The sequence below is a fragment of the Grus americana genome, chromosome 15, assembly GCF_028858705.1.
Source record: "Grus americana isolate bGruAme1 chromosome 15, bGruAme1.mat, whole genome shotgun sequence".
NCBI classification, from domain to species: domain Eukaryota; kingdom Metazoa; phylum Chordata; class Aves; order Gruiformes; family Gruidae; genus Grus; species Grus americana.
In genome coordinates, this window is record NC_072866.1 from 202,738 (window position 1) to 221,057 (window position 18,320).

General features: G+C 43.3%; 1 protein-coding gene across 31 annotated transcripts in view; it reads right to left on the minus strand.

Annotated features, from left to right (window-relative positions):
• MAPK8IP3 (mitogen-activated protein kinase 8 interacting protein 3) overlaps nt 1–18,320 on the minus strand; it is a 79,653-nt gene that overhangs the window by 35,897 nt on the left and 25,436 nt on the right. For 13 of the 31 annotated variants that reach the window (XR_008579421.1, XM_054843197.1, XM_054843211.1 and 10 more), the window contains exons 5-8: nt 13,011–13,034; nt 9,276–9,420; nt 3,770–4,016; nt 1,016–1,118 (exon numbers count right to left, since the gene is read on the minus strand). Coding sequence is in view for 30 of the 31 variants with exons in the window: in XM_054843197.1 (XP_054699172.1) it covers nt 1,016–1,118; nt 3,770–4,016; nt 9,276–9,420; nt 13,011–13,034 (519 nt within the window). In the remaining variant the exon portion in view is untranslated. The other 18 variants (XM_054843222.1, XM_054843220.1, XM_054843218.1 and 15 more) reach the window with 8 other exon arrangements.

The following is an 18,320-nucleotide window of genomic DNA, read 5'->3' on the forward strand; positions in this document are numbered from 1 at the left end:
AGCAGCAGAGTAGTTCAGTGTGAGTCTGCTAATTCAGAGGACTCCATCAAGGTCCTGAGTGCACTGATGGGTAAAAATTGCTCTGACCAGCCTCACTTGGGACCCACACCCACCCACTCACTGGTCCAAGCGCTCCCTTTAACCTCAGGCCTGTGCCTTCAGTCCGTCTCTGAGCTTCACTGTAGGTGTACCTGTCTTTAGCCCTGTCTCCTGCTGTTCATGGGTAGCACGGGGACCTAATTCATCCCCTTGCCTTATCTAGGGCTGCTGATGGAGCTTGTTATCAGTGCTCTGCCCTCTCTGCAGGAGTGGGATCACTGAGGTTACTCCTGTTTGTCCTCCCTCGTGGAACAGTCCTGTTCCTGCTCTTCAAGAGAAGACTGAGAGGGGATCTGATCAGTAGTCATAAATATCTAAAGGGTGGATGTCAAGAGGATGGGGCCAGACTCTTCTCAGTGGTGCCCAGCGACAGGACAAGGGGCAACGGGCACAAACTGGAACACAGGAAGTTCTGTCTCAACATGAGGAAAACTTTTTCCCTCTGAGGGTGACCGAGCACTGCGACAGGCTGCCCAGAGAGGTTGTGGAGTCTCCTTCTCTGGAGAGATTCAAAACCCGCCCAGATGCGATCCTGTGCAACCTTCTCTAGGTGATCCTGCTTTAGCAGGTGGTTGGACTAGATGATCTACAGAGGTCCCTTCCAACCGCTACCAGTCTGGGATTCTAAGATTCTGTAAAATCTTTTGTTGCTCCATCTCTTCGTCCTCCCTGATCCAGCAGTGCAAACAAGCCCAGTTCTGGGTCAGCTGGACGGATCCTTCTGCAGATTACCAGCAGACATTTGCCTTCTCTGGAGAACTCAGAGAAGGTCCGGACCCCTCATATTCACAGCAGGCAGAATATATGGACTTTCTCTAACAGCTGCATCTTGAACTCAGTGTGAGTCACAGCATCCATTCCTCACTCCTCATAAAACCAAGCAAAAGAGCACACAGTGAAAAGTCACAATCAATACCTGTTACCAGTGCGTTCCAGGCGGGGGTCTTGACACATATCCAGCTCTGGAGTAGAGTCTATGATGTCCTGAACATCGGACCACTCATCACTGCTGCCCATTCCTACATAAGACAATACATACAATCTATAGGATCAGGAATTTCAGAGTATAGTGTTCCTTGAAGGGACTTTTGCAGCTTTGAATATCGAGGTTTCAAAACTTTATGGTGTTGTGTTCAAAGTCTTAAAATAGGAACAGAAAGTGGCTGATCATCTAGAGTCACAAATTCACCAGTGCTGGGAAAGGGTCCTCAGAATTCCAGCGCAGGAAGACCATGAGAATCCTCCCCTGCTGCCCACCATACCAGAGTGTCACCAAGGTCATTGACATGGATCCTCACTGAAGTGTGATAATCAGAGATATTTCATTCATTAAAATAAATTCCAAATAAACTTTTTATCTGCCAGTAAGAACTCTTCAATCAAGATGTAGCTTTAGCTGGCATCGAACACAACACAGTGATTTTCTGTATAGCTTCACAGAGATTAGTGGAGTTATGAATTGACACTATTTAGTTTTAATAGAAATATTTTTTCAACACAATTCTCAAGTCTACAACTGGTTTGGATACCCATTACAGTGAAATTTCACTTAAAAATTCATACATGAAATTTACTCTGGTTTCTGTACAATCTACAGCCTGAAGTCAGTATTTAAAGAATAAGGAACTTCCTCCTCTTGTCAAGTCACATTTATTGGATACTGAACTGTTCAAAAGCTCAGACTTGCACCTACTCTAAACAAGCAATATGAACACAGTGTCTGTTCACACAAGAAATTCTTCAAGAATTAAAGACCTAATTTGTAAACCACATTAGTCCCTCAACTACGTTAGATGTGAAATTTTTGACCTTTCCAAACAGCCTCAGTAGCCAAATATACAAAGCCCATGACAACTTGAGTGTTGATTTTATTCTTTTAGGCTGGCATTGTGCACCAACTGGCAACAAATGCCATGTTTGAAGACAAAGCAAGATGTGTATCTGTTGCCAAAGTAGGCATCCATACACCAGTGGTTCTCAAGCTCACAGAAACAGAGGCTTTTCTTTATTTTTTTTCAAGCTGGGAAGCCTTTCTGCAAATATTTTTGAGTACCTTTTTTTGGTAGTTCAGCTCTAAGGCATTTGCATCACTGACAGACATTTTATTTATAGATGCACAAAATACATAATTAAAATTCAAGTATCTGTGTTTCTCCTCAGCCTGGAGATCTGACTTGGCATTACGTGTGAGAAATAGCTGAAAGGTTGAACATGCAGAGCACATAGGAAAGATAAAACTATCTGCCTGGAGCAGATTCCACAATACGATACTTCCACCAAGAAAAAGAAGCTTTCACATGCACAATAACTTCAGAGTTACACACATACAGAAGTGAGCAGACTTTACCCAAGAAAGCTATTGTTGGTAAACAAGCTTGTAAAGCAGCAACTGTAAAACTAAGGATAAGTATTTATGGGGCATTCAAACTACTGATATCCGTGCTCAATTTCTCTGATACCAATGCTTATACTGACTTGCCTTGGCCAGGATCACCGAACAGATCACAATTTAACAGTTTAACATCTGTGACCCTGGGACCCCCTCAGCCACTAATATAAATACAGAATGGGACTCAGTCATGACAATTCTCACTCAAATGCCACACCAAAAGATGTTACACGTTGGTTTATAGCCTTAATTTGTTAGGAAACAGCTGTAAACATTAGCAGAGGAATTTCCTCTGTATTACTTCAGAAAAAAGATGATCACCTGGTTCAGATGCTAACCTTGGAGACCTGCACTCATACCTGTGCTCCTGCACCGATTTTCTTTATGATCTTCAGCTAGTTTTACAGTCCTTTTGAATATAAGTTCATGACCAGTAAAACAGACCTCTTCTCATTTCTGAAGGCTGCTTCAAGTCTAAATACAGTACAGGCTCAGATACTACATCAGCACAGCTATATTAAAAAGCACAGAAAATGGGCTTTTATCATGTTATTACACCATTTTCTTCATTTAAACATCCTGGTGCTAAAGGCTTTGGTCATGGCTTTCCTGACAAGAAATCATGAATGCAATTTACTAAAGGACTCTGGGAAGTGGAGAGAAAACAACTGTAATTTCCAAAGATTTGGGGGATTTCTTATATAAGAAATAGACTAAAAGAAAACAGCTTGTTTAGCTGAGAAAAAAAGCTGGATATAATTGCTACTTTTAAACACATCGAGGTGTGGGATAAACACACAGAAGGGAAGATATTTAACCTGACTGACAAATGTGGCATATCAACAACTGGATATAAAATACTTACGAATAAATCCAGAGAGAAAACTAAATGGAAGCTTTTAACTATCATACTGATGAGGTCCAGAAACAGCTTTCCAAAAGCTCAGTTAGACTAAGATGGGACTTGACTGTTCATGAAAGAGGTTCTACAACATGGATGAATGCAACTGCAGGGGACCGAACTCAATAACCTATTCCCATCCTGTATATTTGTGAAACTATTCATATTACTGACGTTTTAAACATTTGCTACCCAGAACACTGCCAACATCCAAGTAGCCCTGTTTTGCTCACACATCTTTCAAAGTGAGGCTACCTCAAATTCTATACTTATAAAGCTGATTACCCTCGGTCTCCCAGCTTCTTCCTGTAACAGAGGGGCACAAGCACTGGGAAGTCAATTACTTTAATGACCAAATATCCAAGCTCCAGCTTCCATACCTATGCTGACATTCCTCATCTCCTGCGTGACTTGGACTTCCATGTTCCGGCTGTTCCGCTTTTCTCGTGCCTTCTTATTGTTCTTGGTCGTGCCATTGTATTCGCTGATGGGCTGGATGCTCTCGTTCAAGGGTGTGACGGCAGCAGAGGGCACAGATGACGTGGGAGTGTTGGACTTGGTTCCAGTGGTGCTTGGTGTGGCGGCTGCTGAGGACTGCCCGGATTCGGACATTTCATCTTGGGGGCACTATCGCAATTCCAGGGTGGGGAAGAACAGAAAGGGAAAAGCACAGCTATACATTTCAATTAATCTCCCATTTGTTGGTGTATGGCTACCTTAAAGCATTATGGAGAATGAGTCTTGCTCGCTGTACCAGCTATATGTCCAGCGCTTGCTGGTGAGACTAGGCACTGCAACCACAATGAAGCAGTGAGTTCTCGTGCTGAACTCAGCAAGCAAATCCCACCTGCGAAAGGACTGATATCCTTTGTCTTTTACTACTAAACATTGTTCTTCACAAGTCACATCAGTATGTGATCTCTTCATCATGCATCTCAGAAAAGGTGGCCTTATTTTAAGTGAAAAGCACCTGCAGCTCACACTGACTACAGTGGAAGCTGAAGTGCTTTGGCACTTGTGGTAAGCCAGGCCAGTGTTTCCCAAGACTGGAAGGCAACACAGATATTGCTTGGGAAGGGTATAAAGTGGCCTCTTAGAGGTCTTGGATGATGTCATTATAGTAAGCCATCAACACAACCTGGATGAGAGAATAGCAAAGTGGTTTTGACACTATAAACTGCAGAAGCAAAGCGAATACCAAGCTGGGATGGTCTGACTTTGGTAGCGCAGGAGACCTATGTCCCCATACCACCTTACGCAGAAGACAGCCAGGCATGGGTCCAGCTTGACAACACAAGAGAAACAGGTGTGGTCTCCCCACGTCCAAACGACAGGATGACAAGACCCATGAATTCAAAAATCATAAGCGGACAAATTAACATAGGAGATGGATTCCCAGTGTGAAATGCGCACAAACGGCTCTCAGTTTTACAGACATTACAGCCCCATTTCTTGTAATACCACCTCTTGAAAAACACGTGAGGCTTTCATAGCTCGGTCGGGATTTTATACTGTGGCCCTTGTTTGTCAATTAAAGCAGTACTGCTTCACAGTCAGCCAATTAACGTCTTGACCAATGCTGTGATCACTCCCAGACCCAAATGAGATCTCCCCATTCTTCATGGCAGCCCACTCTAATTACTGCCTGCAGGGAGATGACAAAATTAATGTTGAGAGTTATATGCGATAATGAGTTGCAATTGGGTGCAGTGACATTCAGCATCTGCACTCCAGACCTAGCTTTAATCTTTACTACTTGCCTCTCCCTCCTGTGCAAGTACTAGAAAGATCCTGATTCTGCTCAGAGCCTCCCCACCTTGGAGCTGTGACGCTGCTTCACTAATTTGGAAGTCACTTTCTCTCGTTCTAACAACAACTTCACAACATGACAAAAAGGTTCAAAATGGGATGAGAGAGAAGACTGAAAAAATGGTGACTTAACCCTTTGCAGCCATATTTTTTTAAACATCTGGAATCTTATTAAGATCTTCCTTTAATTAGACTGGCCTCTGTATGCTTATCTTAATACACCCTGCTGTACACTGCACTGTGGAAGTCAAAGGTTTTACATTGCATCTGTGCATTTATATTGGAAATTAAGATTTTTTTTTTAAAACTGCATTTCCATTAAATACGATCCACATTTTGTAGATAGTTTCTGCATTGTCAGTCCAAACACCACCCACATTCCCACATGGACATTCAAATCATCTCCCTGCACATTTGCTGATTTTAGCATCAAGACTGAGATGGGGACTTTTCACTTAAGCTGCTACATGTGAAAAACACACTTCGCACCTCTACTTCATATTCCTGTTTCAGGAGCTACTTTCCTGATATGTAAAGAAAAAAAAAAATCAAACCAGGTTTTTGAGAAAAAGTATGATCCAGTAAGCCTTGTACTACTTCAACCACAGTTTGCCTGCTGTGCTTTCTAAAGCACAAAGGGACAAAGAATATCGAGTGTAAAGTGCAACCATAAGACCTCCTTCCCCACACAAAACTTCTGTTGGATGAAAGGATTTGGAGATGTTCTTGTATTCGCTGTAAGTCTATAAGCATAACCAAAGTCCATGAGCATCTTGCCACTGCAAAAGAGAAACCCAGCGGGGTCCACATGTCAATCCTTGTTCTTAGGAACTAGATGTCATTCAGAAACCCTGGATCATCAGTGTCTATAGGGCGATATTTGTATCAGAGATATCCTGTAACTTTTTGTTTATTGACATAACCTGCCCCTCATCCAGGAGACACCAGTGAATAATTACCCTGGTCTTTCACTTACTCTTCAGTTATACATCTAAGTTTTATATTTACCTAGAAAATGTACTTTATCAACCTACCAGCCTGCATTGGAGAAATACCTCCCAAATGTAACTACTACCAAGGCGGTCCTCTTCACAGTCCAGAAGCTCTATTAATCTTTGCTGGTATCTTCCTTCTATTGTCCTGAGTGCTCTGTTAATGCCAAATATTCCACTAAGTGTACAGCTCTCCTCTACAGCGTAGGAGGCCTTCTCCATAACCCATAGCTCACCCAAAGAATACTCTCCACAACCACCACTTACCTACAGCCATACCTGTCAACCTCCTAAACATCAAATGTGTAGTAGTGACCTCCAAAATGCATTGCAAAGGCCCAACATTCATAGCAGTCATATGTCACCATGAGAAGCCACAATTGTATGGTTATAACACTGAAAGCATAGTACATAAAAACAAAAATGTTAAGGACTTTCATCTCCAAAACATTGTATAAAATTAATGTACAACTGAATGTAAAAATAAAATAATGACAGCACTAAAACAGAAAATAGTCAAATAAGTATACAAGGACACTTAAAATATAAATACAGTACGGCCCCATGAAGAAGGAAAACCAGACAGAAAAGTCAGGATATACATACTGGGAAGGTGAGTCGTGTGTGTGCAGTTGATGTCAGCGAAATATCAGAGCTGCTGAAGAAGAGGCGAGGAGTGCACGAGCAGTACTACTGAGATTTCAGTCATGCAAAATATTTAAGAAATAGCATTCCAGTCAGAGAGTGTGCAAGAAGCTTGCAGGAGGAAAATCTCCATTCCAAATTGCAAATCTAGTAAGTCAGTCAATCACATCCTTTAATTATTCACAGGTTTGCTCCATACTCTTAGGGAATCCTCTGTAACACACTACCTCATCCAAGACTTCCACAGCCCAATCTCTCTAACTCCACCCTACTGGCGAGCCTCCTTAAATCCAGCATCCCACTTCGGAGTTTCCCTAACGAGCACCAACACAAATCCCAGTACTACCCATCAGATACATTTGGAGGAGCACATTACTACTTCTGCACAAAGCTTTCTTGTAACCAGAAATGTGGTTTTTTGCCTGACACCCCCACCACCAAATCACGAAGAGATGCGGTCAGTAACCGTCCATTTACTTGAACTTGGACATCAAAGCTTCCAATATATCTGGGTCCATGTTGCATTCTCCTGCAATGCAGATGCTGGGTTATCAGTGAGATCCACTCAACTTCTTTCAGAAGTTCTGCAATGGTACCGCTTGAAGAATTACACCTTATCAAGCCTGTCCTCCCAGCTCTTCTCTAAAAACTAACCGCTGCCGCACACGCCTGATTGCTAGAGAGCTCGAGGGCATGTTCATACCATAGCATGCAGCACTGCCTGGAGATCCCAAGGAACAAACTAGTCCCAGAACCAGAAGTGGGTTGGTCTCAGTGCATTTTGGTTGCTGTCTGTGTCCTTGCAGCAGTGTTGTGTTGGCATAGCACTAGTCTGAAGAAACACATTCATGCTCTATCTTCATTTCCACCATTCTCAATTATGTTATTGCACCGTGGCATTGCTATTCCCTAATTCCAGGCAAAGCTCTCCAGAAACAACTGTAGAACCCAAATGACATCCTGCAAGTTGTTATGTTTCCCAAACTTCTGTGCCTCTAACACTACAGCAAGGGTTTGGTTCCAAGAACAGTCTCCATCCTATCCAAACATCTTGCTTTTGGATTTTAAACTTCCGTGTTGGCAGAGGTCTGATGAAGTGCTAAGGTCTGTGCTGTTCTAGGCTACTTTACAAAGGTAGTGTTCAAAAGGGGAAGGTGCTGCTTTGTTTTCCACATAAATGTTGAATTTGTCTAAATTTCTTGTGCTATGCTTCAGGAAGGCCACTCCTGCAGAGTCCCTCAGGCAAAAATACCACTAATGTAATCTGGAGACATGCAGAACGTGCAGACTAACAAGTTGGGTTTTTTTACTCCTCTTTGCCTTTACTGCCTCAATGTATTTTACAGGATTAGTGATTTACAGCTTCTCAAAAAGAGACCAGTCCTTAGATATGACATATAAAACACGTGATGTTCTACAAATTCCAGGCAGACAGAAAGTTTTATCAGACACTTTTAAAGCAGACCAGAAGCTCTTTGAGATACTGGTGGACGTACTGCAAGCCGTGCTGGGTAGATGCACCACTGGCTTTCAGGCCTGTCACCAGGCATTTGTGGAACATCATTCAAAGAGAGGAATTTGGTGGGATCCTGAGCACAAAGACTTTGAGAAGTCTACAGGTACAGCTCATGGCAAATGTGGGTCACCATGTATAGGCTAAACTATGAACAATTGCACTGAGCTGTCAGCTAAGAGTACAACATCTGGGTCTTTGGGCTCAGACCAGTATCTGAATGGCAGAGCAGAGCACCACAAGCGACAGGTAGAACCGTGCAGCTGCTCCAGCACAGTTGCAATGCTGTAAGATTTCTGGCAAGCCCCAGTACAGAAGGCAGTGCACTGAAGGTGACAAGAGTATTGAAGGCAGACAATGCAAGTCTAGAGCAATGACTAGATATACGAGGAAATTCATAGCACAGTGCAAGACCCGGGCATCCAGAGAGGATTAGGAGCCCTTTTTCTGAAGAGAGGAAGGCCAGAACAAGGATCAGTCAAGAAGGACAAACACTGGAAAGCAAGCACAACCCAATGCCTGGTCCCAGCTGAGGTACAAAAGCACTGCTCTTATCGAGGGGGAGAGAGGGTAGAGGTTCCACCACTTCCTCCCCCAAATAAGCTACAGAAAAGTGAAGGATTTATCTTCCCTAAATCCCTAACTGCCTCCTCACACACTCCTCTCAACTTGGGGCCAGCCAAGTAAAGGAGATTATCACTGAGACAAGAAGCATCAGGAGCTGTGTCAAACCCCTCCTGCACCATATGCCAGAATTGCAAAAGAATATCCTCCCACCTACAGCACAGCTACCAAGGGAGCAGACACACAGCAGGGAGAGGCTGCAAAGGGTTATGGACACAGATTGGTCTCCATCTTAATGAAAATGTGGGATGCTATTGACAGTGGGAGAGTGGGAAACCCTTGCTCCATGATGGTCTATAAAACCTTGTAGCTGGAGTTGGACTGCAGCTGGCCGAGGTCACTCAGGTGCCAGTGGTCCAGTGTTGGGACGATCTTGGCCCCTATCTGCCCACGTACCATGCCATCCGTGAGGGGGAAGACATTCAGAGAGTTAGGACGTTCCTTCCTGCTAAACAGAGAAACAGAGAGAGAGGGGAAACCAATCTGTTAGTCATTTACAAGGTCCTTATAGAAAAGAAATAGCACACTAGTTTATGTGAAATATTAGTCACTAGAAATTGAATTGCACTCCTTTCCCTCACGTAGCAGCTGTATGAACTCCCAACTCCCACACTTCATGGTGTTGTCTACTCAGACCCATGGTGTCTACTGCTAGAGCCATATAACTTCCCAGGGAGACTCTAAGAGGGAGGGGGTCAAGTGACCACAACAGGCACAACTGACTTCTCCATCAGTATGAAACATTTTGGGGGACTGCAAAAAAAATGCAGGGAACCATCAGCCAATTTAAGTCAGTGTATCTTCTGAGAAACAAAGGTATTGTGGGAAAACAAGCCGCAGCACGCAACTCTCATGGCAAAAAAAAAAAAAGCTTCCATAGATCCTAGAGATGTCATCACTGTGTCAGGGAAGAGGCTTTTAAGTAAGAGTTATCTACATGGCACTTCTGTATATCCCACCCCAAATCTGGTTAGCTCCAACAGCAGAAATCAGAGGTTTTCGGATCACTTCCAATATTAAGCAAGAAAAATAATACTTGTACTCTCTGATCCCCTCTCCATATCCCTATTACAATGCATTCAAAACTCAGACATTAAACAAAGGTATAAATGAATGCACCATTCATATTGCCAGATGTCTGTAATCACGTTTTCTTTATCCCCTTCCTTCTGGCAACTGCAGGTGACTAGCTAGCTGTGGCTTTGATTCTGAATATAAAGCTGGCATAGGTTTTGAGACCAAGTTCCAGCGGGAGAAAATCTACAGCAAGCAGTGGAAGTGGAAAAGGCTGCAGCAGCATGCCAAAACCAGCAACTGGCTTTGCGCCAGAGAGGTAGGCCTGCAGGGACAGAGCACACATCCATTTAGGAGATATCCCCAGCAGCCTCCACCAGCTGGACTCCAGCAGCCCTGTAGAGATGAACTCAGCTGATCCTCTGTGAGACATGCATCCTCACAGGGGCTCAATAATGGTACTTCACCTACTCCTGTACGGGACTTCTGCTTATTGGTGTGGGGAGTGATGAAATCCAGCCTTCTGCACACCAGTATTAATAACAGTAGACCTTCATGTGCCCTTCTTTAATGATCATCAGCACTAGACTGTTGACCAGGGTAGGCAACCATCACAACCACCTCGCCTGTGACTGTGGGCAGAACGACTGCAGCAGGACCCAAGGGCCCCCAGGACGTATGCAAACACACTAACACAGAGGATGGTGCACAAACCAGCTCATTTAGGAAGGAAGGAGGTGGAGTGTCTAGCAGAGGAGACAATGTTTGTGGAGAAAACCAAAATGCCCAACCTTCCCCTTCTCAGCACTGCCTGGCCGACATGGTGTGCCGCACGGCTGTATTAGTGTCGCTCATGCTGAGGAATAATCGCTTGCTGTGGCCTATCTTGGATAGGCAGAAGGGACAGAAAGGTGTTTCCAGTGTGGCCAAGCAAGGAGATTTGCAATGCACTTTTCCTAAGAATCTGCATTAAAATCCTCTCCTGAAGATCCTAAAGACTCACACATGGAAGTTTCATACACAAACTCTCTTACAAAGGCAGCAGATAAATGGATTTTAGAGGAACACAGATCATTGACATAACCTGATTAACCTTACTTTCTTTCATAGAGAAGATGCAATCATCTTTCAACAGATTCAAAAACAGATTCATATATGATAGGGATTATCAGTTTCCTTGTAGCCTTTCCACTCAAAAGGCATCTTGGTCCTTGTTACTTTTTAAATATTAACAACCGCTTTAAGTTTATAGAAAACATTCTACTGCTGTTTGCCTAAATACTGATTTATTACCTCTATCCTGCCATTTATATCTGCTCCTAATAGATCATGATGCCAAAGTACATTTACCTCTGTGTCTTCCTGCATTTACCTCCCTTTATCCTACTGCTATCATTCCAAGACCCTGAAAGTTTCTAACAGCTGTGGTTTAAGTTTCTAAATAACATACCAGGGAAATTTTCCCCCTAATATGAAATCTTCACCCTTGCTACTGTACTGATCTAAACGCCACAAAAAGTATAGTCAGTTATGTATGAGAGATTATGAAATAGAAATCAGAACTGTATGCCACAAAGACAGAAAATTCCTATTTTTAGAGTTAAAGAAATAACTCAAGGGTCCCAAAGAGTCTACTTCAAAAGAATCATTCTTTTCAGGGAGAAGAAAAAAAAATAGGCCATTTTTTGAGCTGCTTTAACCATTAGTTTCAGATCTTTCTTCTTCTTCAGGTTAGAATGATGGTCTTAAGGGAGTCATGCTTCACAGGTGTACATAGCTGGAGAAAATTTCCTATAATTGCAAAACATTCCTTGCAACACAAGTGGTGCAGTCAGAATATCTAACAACATGCTATAATATAAACGCTTCTGTGACTATGCTGGGATGGCCTGATGTAACTCACTGGCAGCACTGAGAAATATGAGCCATCCCAAATGTATGCTGAGACACTAAATTATACTTTCTCTTTAGGTAATCTCTATCAGATTTCTTTTGGGAACCCATAGCTTAATTCTACATTCATATACAAACACATGCACATTTAACATGCAAGGAGATACAGCACCCCATGGAATATACAGAGAACATATGAACTTCACAGTCCCCGCTAAACAGAGAACAGAGGTACAAGGTCTCCGTAGCATCAGAAGCTGTAGGACCTTCAGGAAAGGATTTTAACGTAGATTGTTAGGAAAATTTCCTTGCTGAGTTTCTTTGGAAACACCTTCCAGCCTCTTCTGAGCCTCCCAGAGAAGGGGAAAGAGCAAACACTATAGAAGAGCTAACTTTGGCTTTGCAGCCCTGGGATTCACTGCCAGTCTTCAAAGAAATTTAGAGTATCCTCAGGGCTGGTCTAAATTTTCAATGCTGGAGTAACCTTCATACACCCAATTCTTTCCAGTACAGGGCGACTCTTAACACTTGGTTAGTTCCACCTTGCATTACAAGGTAAACAGCAAACTCCTCAATAAAAATTTGCAGTAGCCAAAACCCGGCATCAGGTTTTGCTCTACAAGCAACATCCTAAAGCTTATAAAACATAACAAGACTACGATTTGTTTGCCAGCATTTAAAGATGAGAACCGCTCTCTCTGCAGGCTCCAGGTGCAGAACTCACTGCCCAGCCCAAAGTCAGAAGTGCCTTTGGAGAGCTACTAACAGTGACACGCATTTTCTGCCCTGCTTAGAAAATATGCATGCCTTGTACTCTATAGTAAAATAAGGGAGAAAAGATGACTTTTAAAAACATTCTGGGACGTGAAGTGTCAATGTCCAATCACCGAGGACTGATCCAGTTTTGGGACCAAACTTCTGCATTCGATACACAAGCTTCTTCCTGTGTGTTATCCCAGCAGCGTGATGGGTCCCTCTGCCTCACCCGAATGAGCGAGTCACACACAGGTGCCAGTAGACAAAGGGGGCAAACGTGCCAGTACAATGCATTCCCAGCATCACGCTGTTTCCACTCAATAGCAACCTCCAAAACGAGGATTAACAAAGTTAAGATGCAGCAATATGATTTACCTTTTCCTCCATGACTGGCGATGACTGCAGTGACAAACATAACAGCCAAAACAGAGCAGCAACCGCACAAAAAGCGAGACAAAAAAACAACCATTAGAGAGCAAAGGTCATGCAAACATGCAGCCCTACAACAGACACAGTGTACACATGCACTGGAATCTACACCACGTGGAAGTGTGCACTGTAGTCACTGCCCGTCTTGGATGGCGGTAGATACGCACATCCCCAACAGTTCTTGCAAACATACTTGGTGTACTTACGGTCTTATGCAAATACGCACCCCTATGCAGTCTAACACACCCAAGCACATCCACAGATGAAAATAACTAAATGCATTCAAATTTGTGTGACAGGCCATGAGAAATTATGCCTGTGTCCCCCCCAGCACACAAACGCTGGTGTTCACCCCCACCCAGCTGTGTAGTGACACAAAACCACACATCTGACCCAAAGTGCTTGTGCACAAGCATATACAAACACAGAGCTACACACACACACAGCACGAAGCTTGAAATGAAGGAAAAAGTCCCATTTCCCACTGGTTGTTCCAGCAAACTCAGATCACAGCCCCATCAGGGGCTTCCAGGGACACAGAGCGTTTCTCTTTTTTTCTCTCCAAGACTGGCAATATGCCACACTTAAAAGGGTGAAAGAGTAATTTCTCTAATACAAAGAGGCAATTCTTGATGAAAATTTTGCCCTTCATCCCAGAGAATGGCAATCTTGTAGATATAACCAGTAACACTTTTTAATGTGCATCTTTTTCACGGAATGGTAACATAAAGTCACAATTAATATTAGCTTATTTGAAAGAGAAGGAAAATCTCATTAAAACCAATTTCTGCCATGCAGTCCAACCCAAATTTGGCAGGCGCATATATGAACCACCCTTTAAAAGATGGAGACCCATGTTTTTGCCTACAGTACTTTTATATTTTACTGTTTAAGTACTTCCACAAATATATTCTTATTTACAGAAGGGTAAGTGGGAAGGGAAACAAGCCTAACACACTTATCCCATTTCAGCTCTAACACTAGGATCAGACCATGTTCTGGTGGACTTCCAGACCGTGAGGGGGAGAGGAGAAGGGATAAAAATAGTCTGATAAGGGACATTTTATGAACAGAAGAACACCTATAAACTACTGGTTCTTTTTACACTATGTCATCTCTTGCTTTCTACATGCCTCATGCCTGTCTCTTTGCCTGGGAAGGCTGCCATCTATCTTTTGATTGTTTTTTTCCTCCCCAATAGATTTTTATATTTTAGACAATCCAATTTTAGCCAGACACCAAACACTGTATTCTGTAATTATTTTTATTCTCCTAAACCACTCTCTGTTGTGAGACTAATTTACTGTTTTGCAGAAAATAGAGCACAGAGATTCAGCCCACTCAACAACTACAACAGCCTTTAGTTACTCCTCTGTAGAAGAAATACTGTAAGATATTCTTTTCCGAAAGGGCCATTTGACTGTCAGAACAGGAAGGGTAAATAGTCCCCCTTCATTCACACATAGCTGTGTCTTTCCTTCCTTTATGTAAGGCTTTGGTAGCCTTACAAATGAGAATACAAAAGTCTTATCACCTGATTCAGAATAAATAAAATTTCTTTGGGATACCAGTATCTTCCAGCTGCGAGTTATTCTTGTAGCCAAGGCTACAGAAGTATCTTTAATTATTATGGGACGTAATGAAATAGTAAATAGACAGTATTGAAAAAACTCTTCACTGAGAGGGTGGTAAAGCACAGGAACAGGCTCCCCAGGGAAGTGGTCATGCCTCCAAGCCTGTCAGTGTTCAAGAAGTGTTTGGACAATGCTCTTAGATATATGGTTTAACCTTTAGGTTGACCTGTGTGGGGTTGGGAGTTGGACTCAATGATCCTCGTGGGTCCCTTCCAGCTGAGGATACCATATGACTCTAAGGCTGCAGGGAATCTGGCAGGAGTCCCAGGCTAGTTACCAAAGTTTCTGAAGATTCACGTCTTATACTACTCCCCTTCCATCCTTCAAGCCTCTTTCAATGACAAGGTGGGGTTGGGTCTCTTTTTCTCTCCTTTTTTCATTCTTACAATAGACAGTCAAAACTTTGGCAATTTGAATCCAGTCTTCTCCAGAGAGGTCCAATGCAGCAACAGGGAGCCATAGCAGACAAAGGGTGTTTACATGTCCTATGCCAAGACCTGAAACTTCCTTTCTATTACATTACTCCAAAACCAAATGACATTCTGTTATTTGTATTACAGAACTAAATACAAGTTACTAAAATATCCTCGCTTATTCATAGAATCATAAAATCATAGAATGGTTTGGGTTGGAAGGGACCTTAAAGATCATCTAGTTCCAACCCCCCTGCTACAGGCAGGGACACCCTCCACTAGACCACATTGCCCAAAGCCTTCTCCAACCTGGTCTTAAACACTTCCAGGGACGGGGCATCCACAACCTCTTTGGGCAACCTGTTCCAATACCTCACCACTCTAACAGTAAAGAATTTCTTTCTAACAGCTAATCTAAATCGACCCTCCTTCAGCTTAAACCCATTCCCCCTTGTCCTGTCACTACACTCCCTGATAAACAGTCCCTCACCATCTTTCCTGTAGGCCCCTTCAGGTACTGGAAGGCCACAGTTAGGTCTCCCCGAGCCAACTCTGTCAGCCTGTCCTCAAAGCAGAGGTGCTCCAGCCCTCGGATCTTCTTCGTGGCCTCCTCTGGACTCTCTCCAACAGCTCAATATCTTTCTTGTACTGGAGCCCCCAGAGCTGGACGCAGTACTCCAGGGGGGGTCTCACAAGAGCAGAGTAGAAGGGCAGGATCACCTCCCTCAACCTGCTGGTCACGCTGCTTTTAATGCAGCCCAGGACACCATTGGCTTTCTGGGCTGCAAGTGCACACTGCCGGCTCACGTTGAGCTTCTCATTAATCAATACCCCCAAGTCCTTCACCTCAGGGCTGCTTTCAATCCATTCCTCACCCAGCCTATAGCCGTGCTTGGGATTGCACCGACCCACATGCAGGACCTTGCACTTGGCCTTGTTGAACTTCATGCAGTTCGCACGGGCCCACTTCTCAAGCCTGTCAAGGTCCCTCTGGATGGCATCCCTTCCCTCCAGCATGTCGACCCCACCACACAGCTTGGTGTCGTCAGCAAACTTGCTGAGGGTGCACTCGATCCCACTGTCCATGTCGCCAACAAAGATGTTAAACAGTGCTGTCCCAGTACCAACTCCTGAGGAATGCCAGTCGTCACTGTTCTCCACTTGGACATTGAGCCGTTGACAACTCTTTGAGTGCGACCTTACCCACTGAGTGGTCCATCCATCGAATCCATGTCTCTCCCATTTAGAGACAAAGATGTCATGCGGGACAGTGTCAAATGCTTTGCACAAGTCCAGGTAGATGACGTCAGTTGCTCATCCCTTGTCCACCAACGCTGTAACCCCATCATAGAAGGCCACCAAATTTGTCAGGCACAATTTGCCCTTAAAGAAGGCAAGTTGGCTGTCACCAATCTTCTCCTTATTTTCCATGTGCCTGAGCATAGTCTCCAGGAGGGTCTGCTCCATGATCTTGCCAGGCACGGAGGTGAGACTGACCGGCCTGTAGTTGCCTGGGTCTTCCTTTTTACCCTTCTTAAAAATGGGGGTTATGTTCCACCTCTTCCAGTCGGCAGGAACTTCACCAGACTGCCAGGACTTCTCAAATATGATGGAGAGTGGCCTGGCCACTTCATCCGCCAGTTCCCTCAAGATCCGCGGATGCAACTCATCAGGTCCCATGGACTTGTGCACCTTCAGGTTTCTTAGATATTCTCAAACCTGATCTTCTTATTCTTCCTTTATTCTGAATATATTTATTTTTAATTCAAATAATATTGCTCTTTCTTCATCTCCAAATTTTGCTCAATTTTTGCTCTTCTTTTGCATTTCATCATCCCTACCAGATGATACTTCAAAAACCTTCATGGCTTTCCATTTCTCTGTTTTCCCAGTATTTTCACCTCCGTGTCTTTGCCCATGCTGCCCTTTGTCTATAGTCTGACGTGCCATCCCCACTCCTTTTCTTAGCCAAATGCTTCCCAAAGATTTGGGTTTTGAGTGAAGTTCAGTGATATCAACCAGCTGAAGTTCACAGACATTAACCAAGATCAGTTGGACATATATCATAAGAAATGAGGGAGGATGCACCTAGCAGGCACTCTTTCCTGAGTATTCCTGTGCAGTTGGTACTGTCTCTATTTTTCAGACCAACAGGTCCCACAGCTTGTGGTCAGCATGTGTGCAAAATGTTTTAACATTCCTCAAGGCCAGAAGAAATTAAAAAGTTAAAAAAAGACAGGCAAGGACAACAAAAGGATTTAATCTCCTGCAGTATATTACTTCGTCAATATTGTTCCCCTGGAAAACAATGGTTTAGTTTAAAACTTCCTGGGTTAGACAGTGTCACTATAGTGTTAGTTATCTCATTAGCATGTGATGATTAACACAAATAGTATTCTGCCATGCATAAAAATTGCCACAGAAAACATCTTTTCTATGGCTGAGTGACTTAATAGATTATGCTTAACCTGAGTAGATTACGTGTTATGTGATTACTTCTCTAACCAGTATTTATGGAACATCACTTCTACTTCTCACCCCATGGGCAATGTTACCGGTATCATCAGAGAGAAAGCATTTGGATCCTTCACATACCAGCTGAAACCAGATCTATCTGTACTGAAATCAATGTAACTACAACTTTTGTGCTTTAAATTTGGTCTAAAACTACAAAAGACTAGTTGTTCTACATACCGAACATCTTACCTACCACTGCCCTCTCTAAGCGAAGGCTGGTTCTTACTGGTTTGGTGCTCTGACAATGGAGGGGTGAGGAGGAAGGAAAATCAATTTCTTGGGCGTAAGTAGGTCTATTGGGTGACTGACTTACAGAAAGCTTCCCTTGAAGGAACAGGGGAAGAAAAATCCAGTAACAGCTAATGCATTTAATTGCTACGGTTTTGCTTTCTACCACACATACAAAGACACACATGCACACACAAATACTTTATTTGATGCTTCCATCCATTTTATAGATAAACCTTTTACATGCTACCTGAGAATACAAACGTATTTTTCCAGAGGCCCCCTCTCAGCAGTAGTGTGACAAAGCCTAAGCTTTGTAACAGAGTACGTAAAGCTCCTCATTGTCAACCCTTAGAAAATGTACCCACAACCCATTATGAAAAAGCTTCAACTACAATCCATGCCCACAGGGAAAGATCCTGCTTGTGGTTTCTCTCTCTCAAATACATGCACTCAGTTTGTAA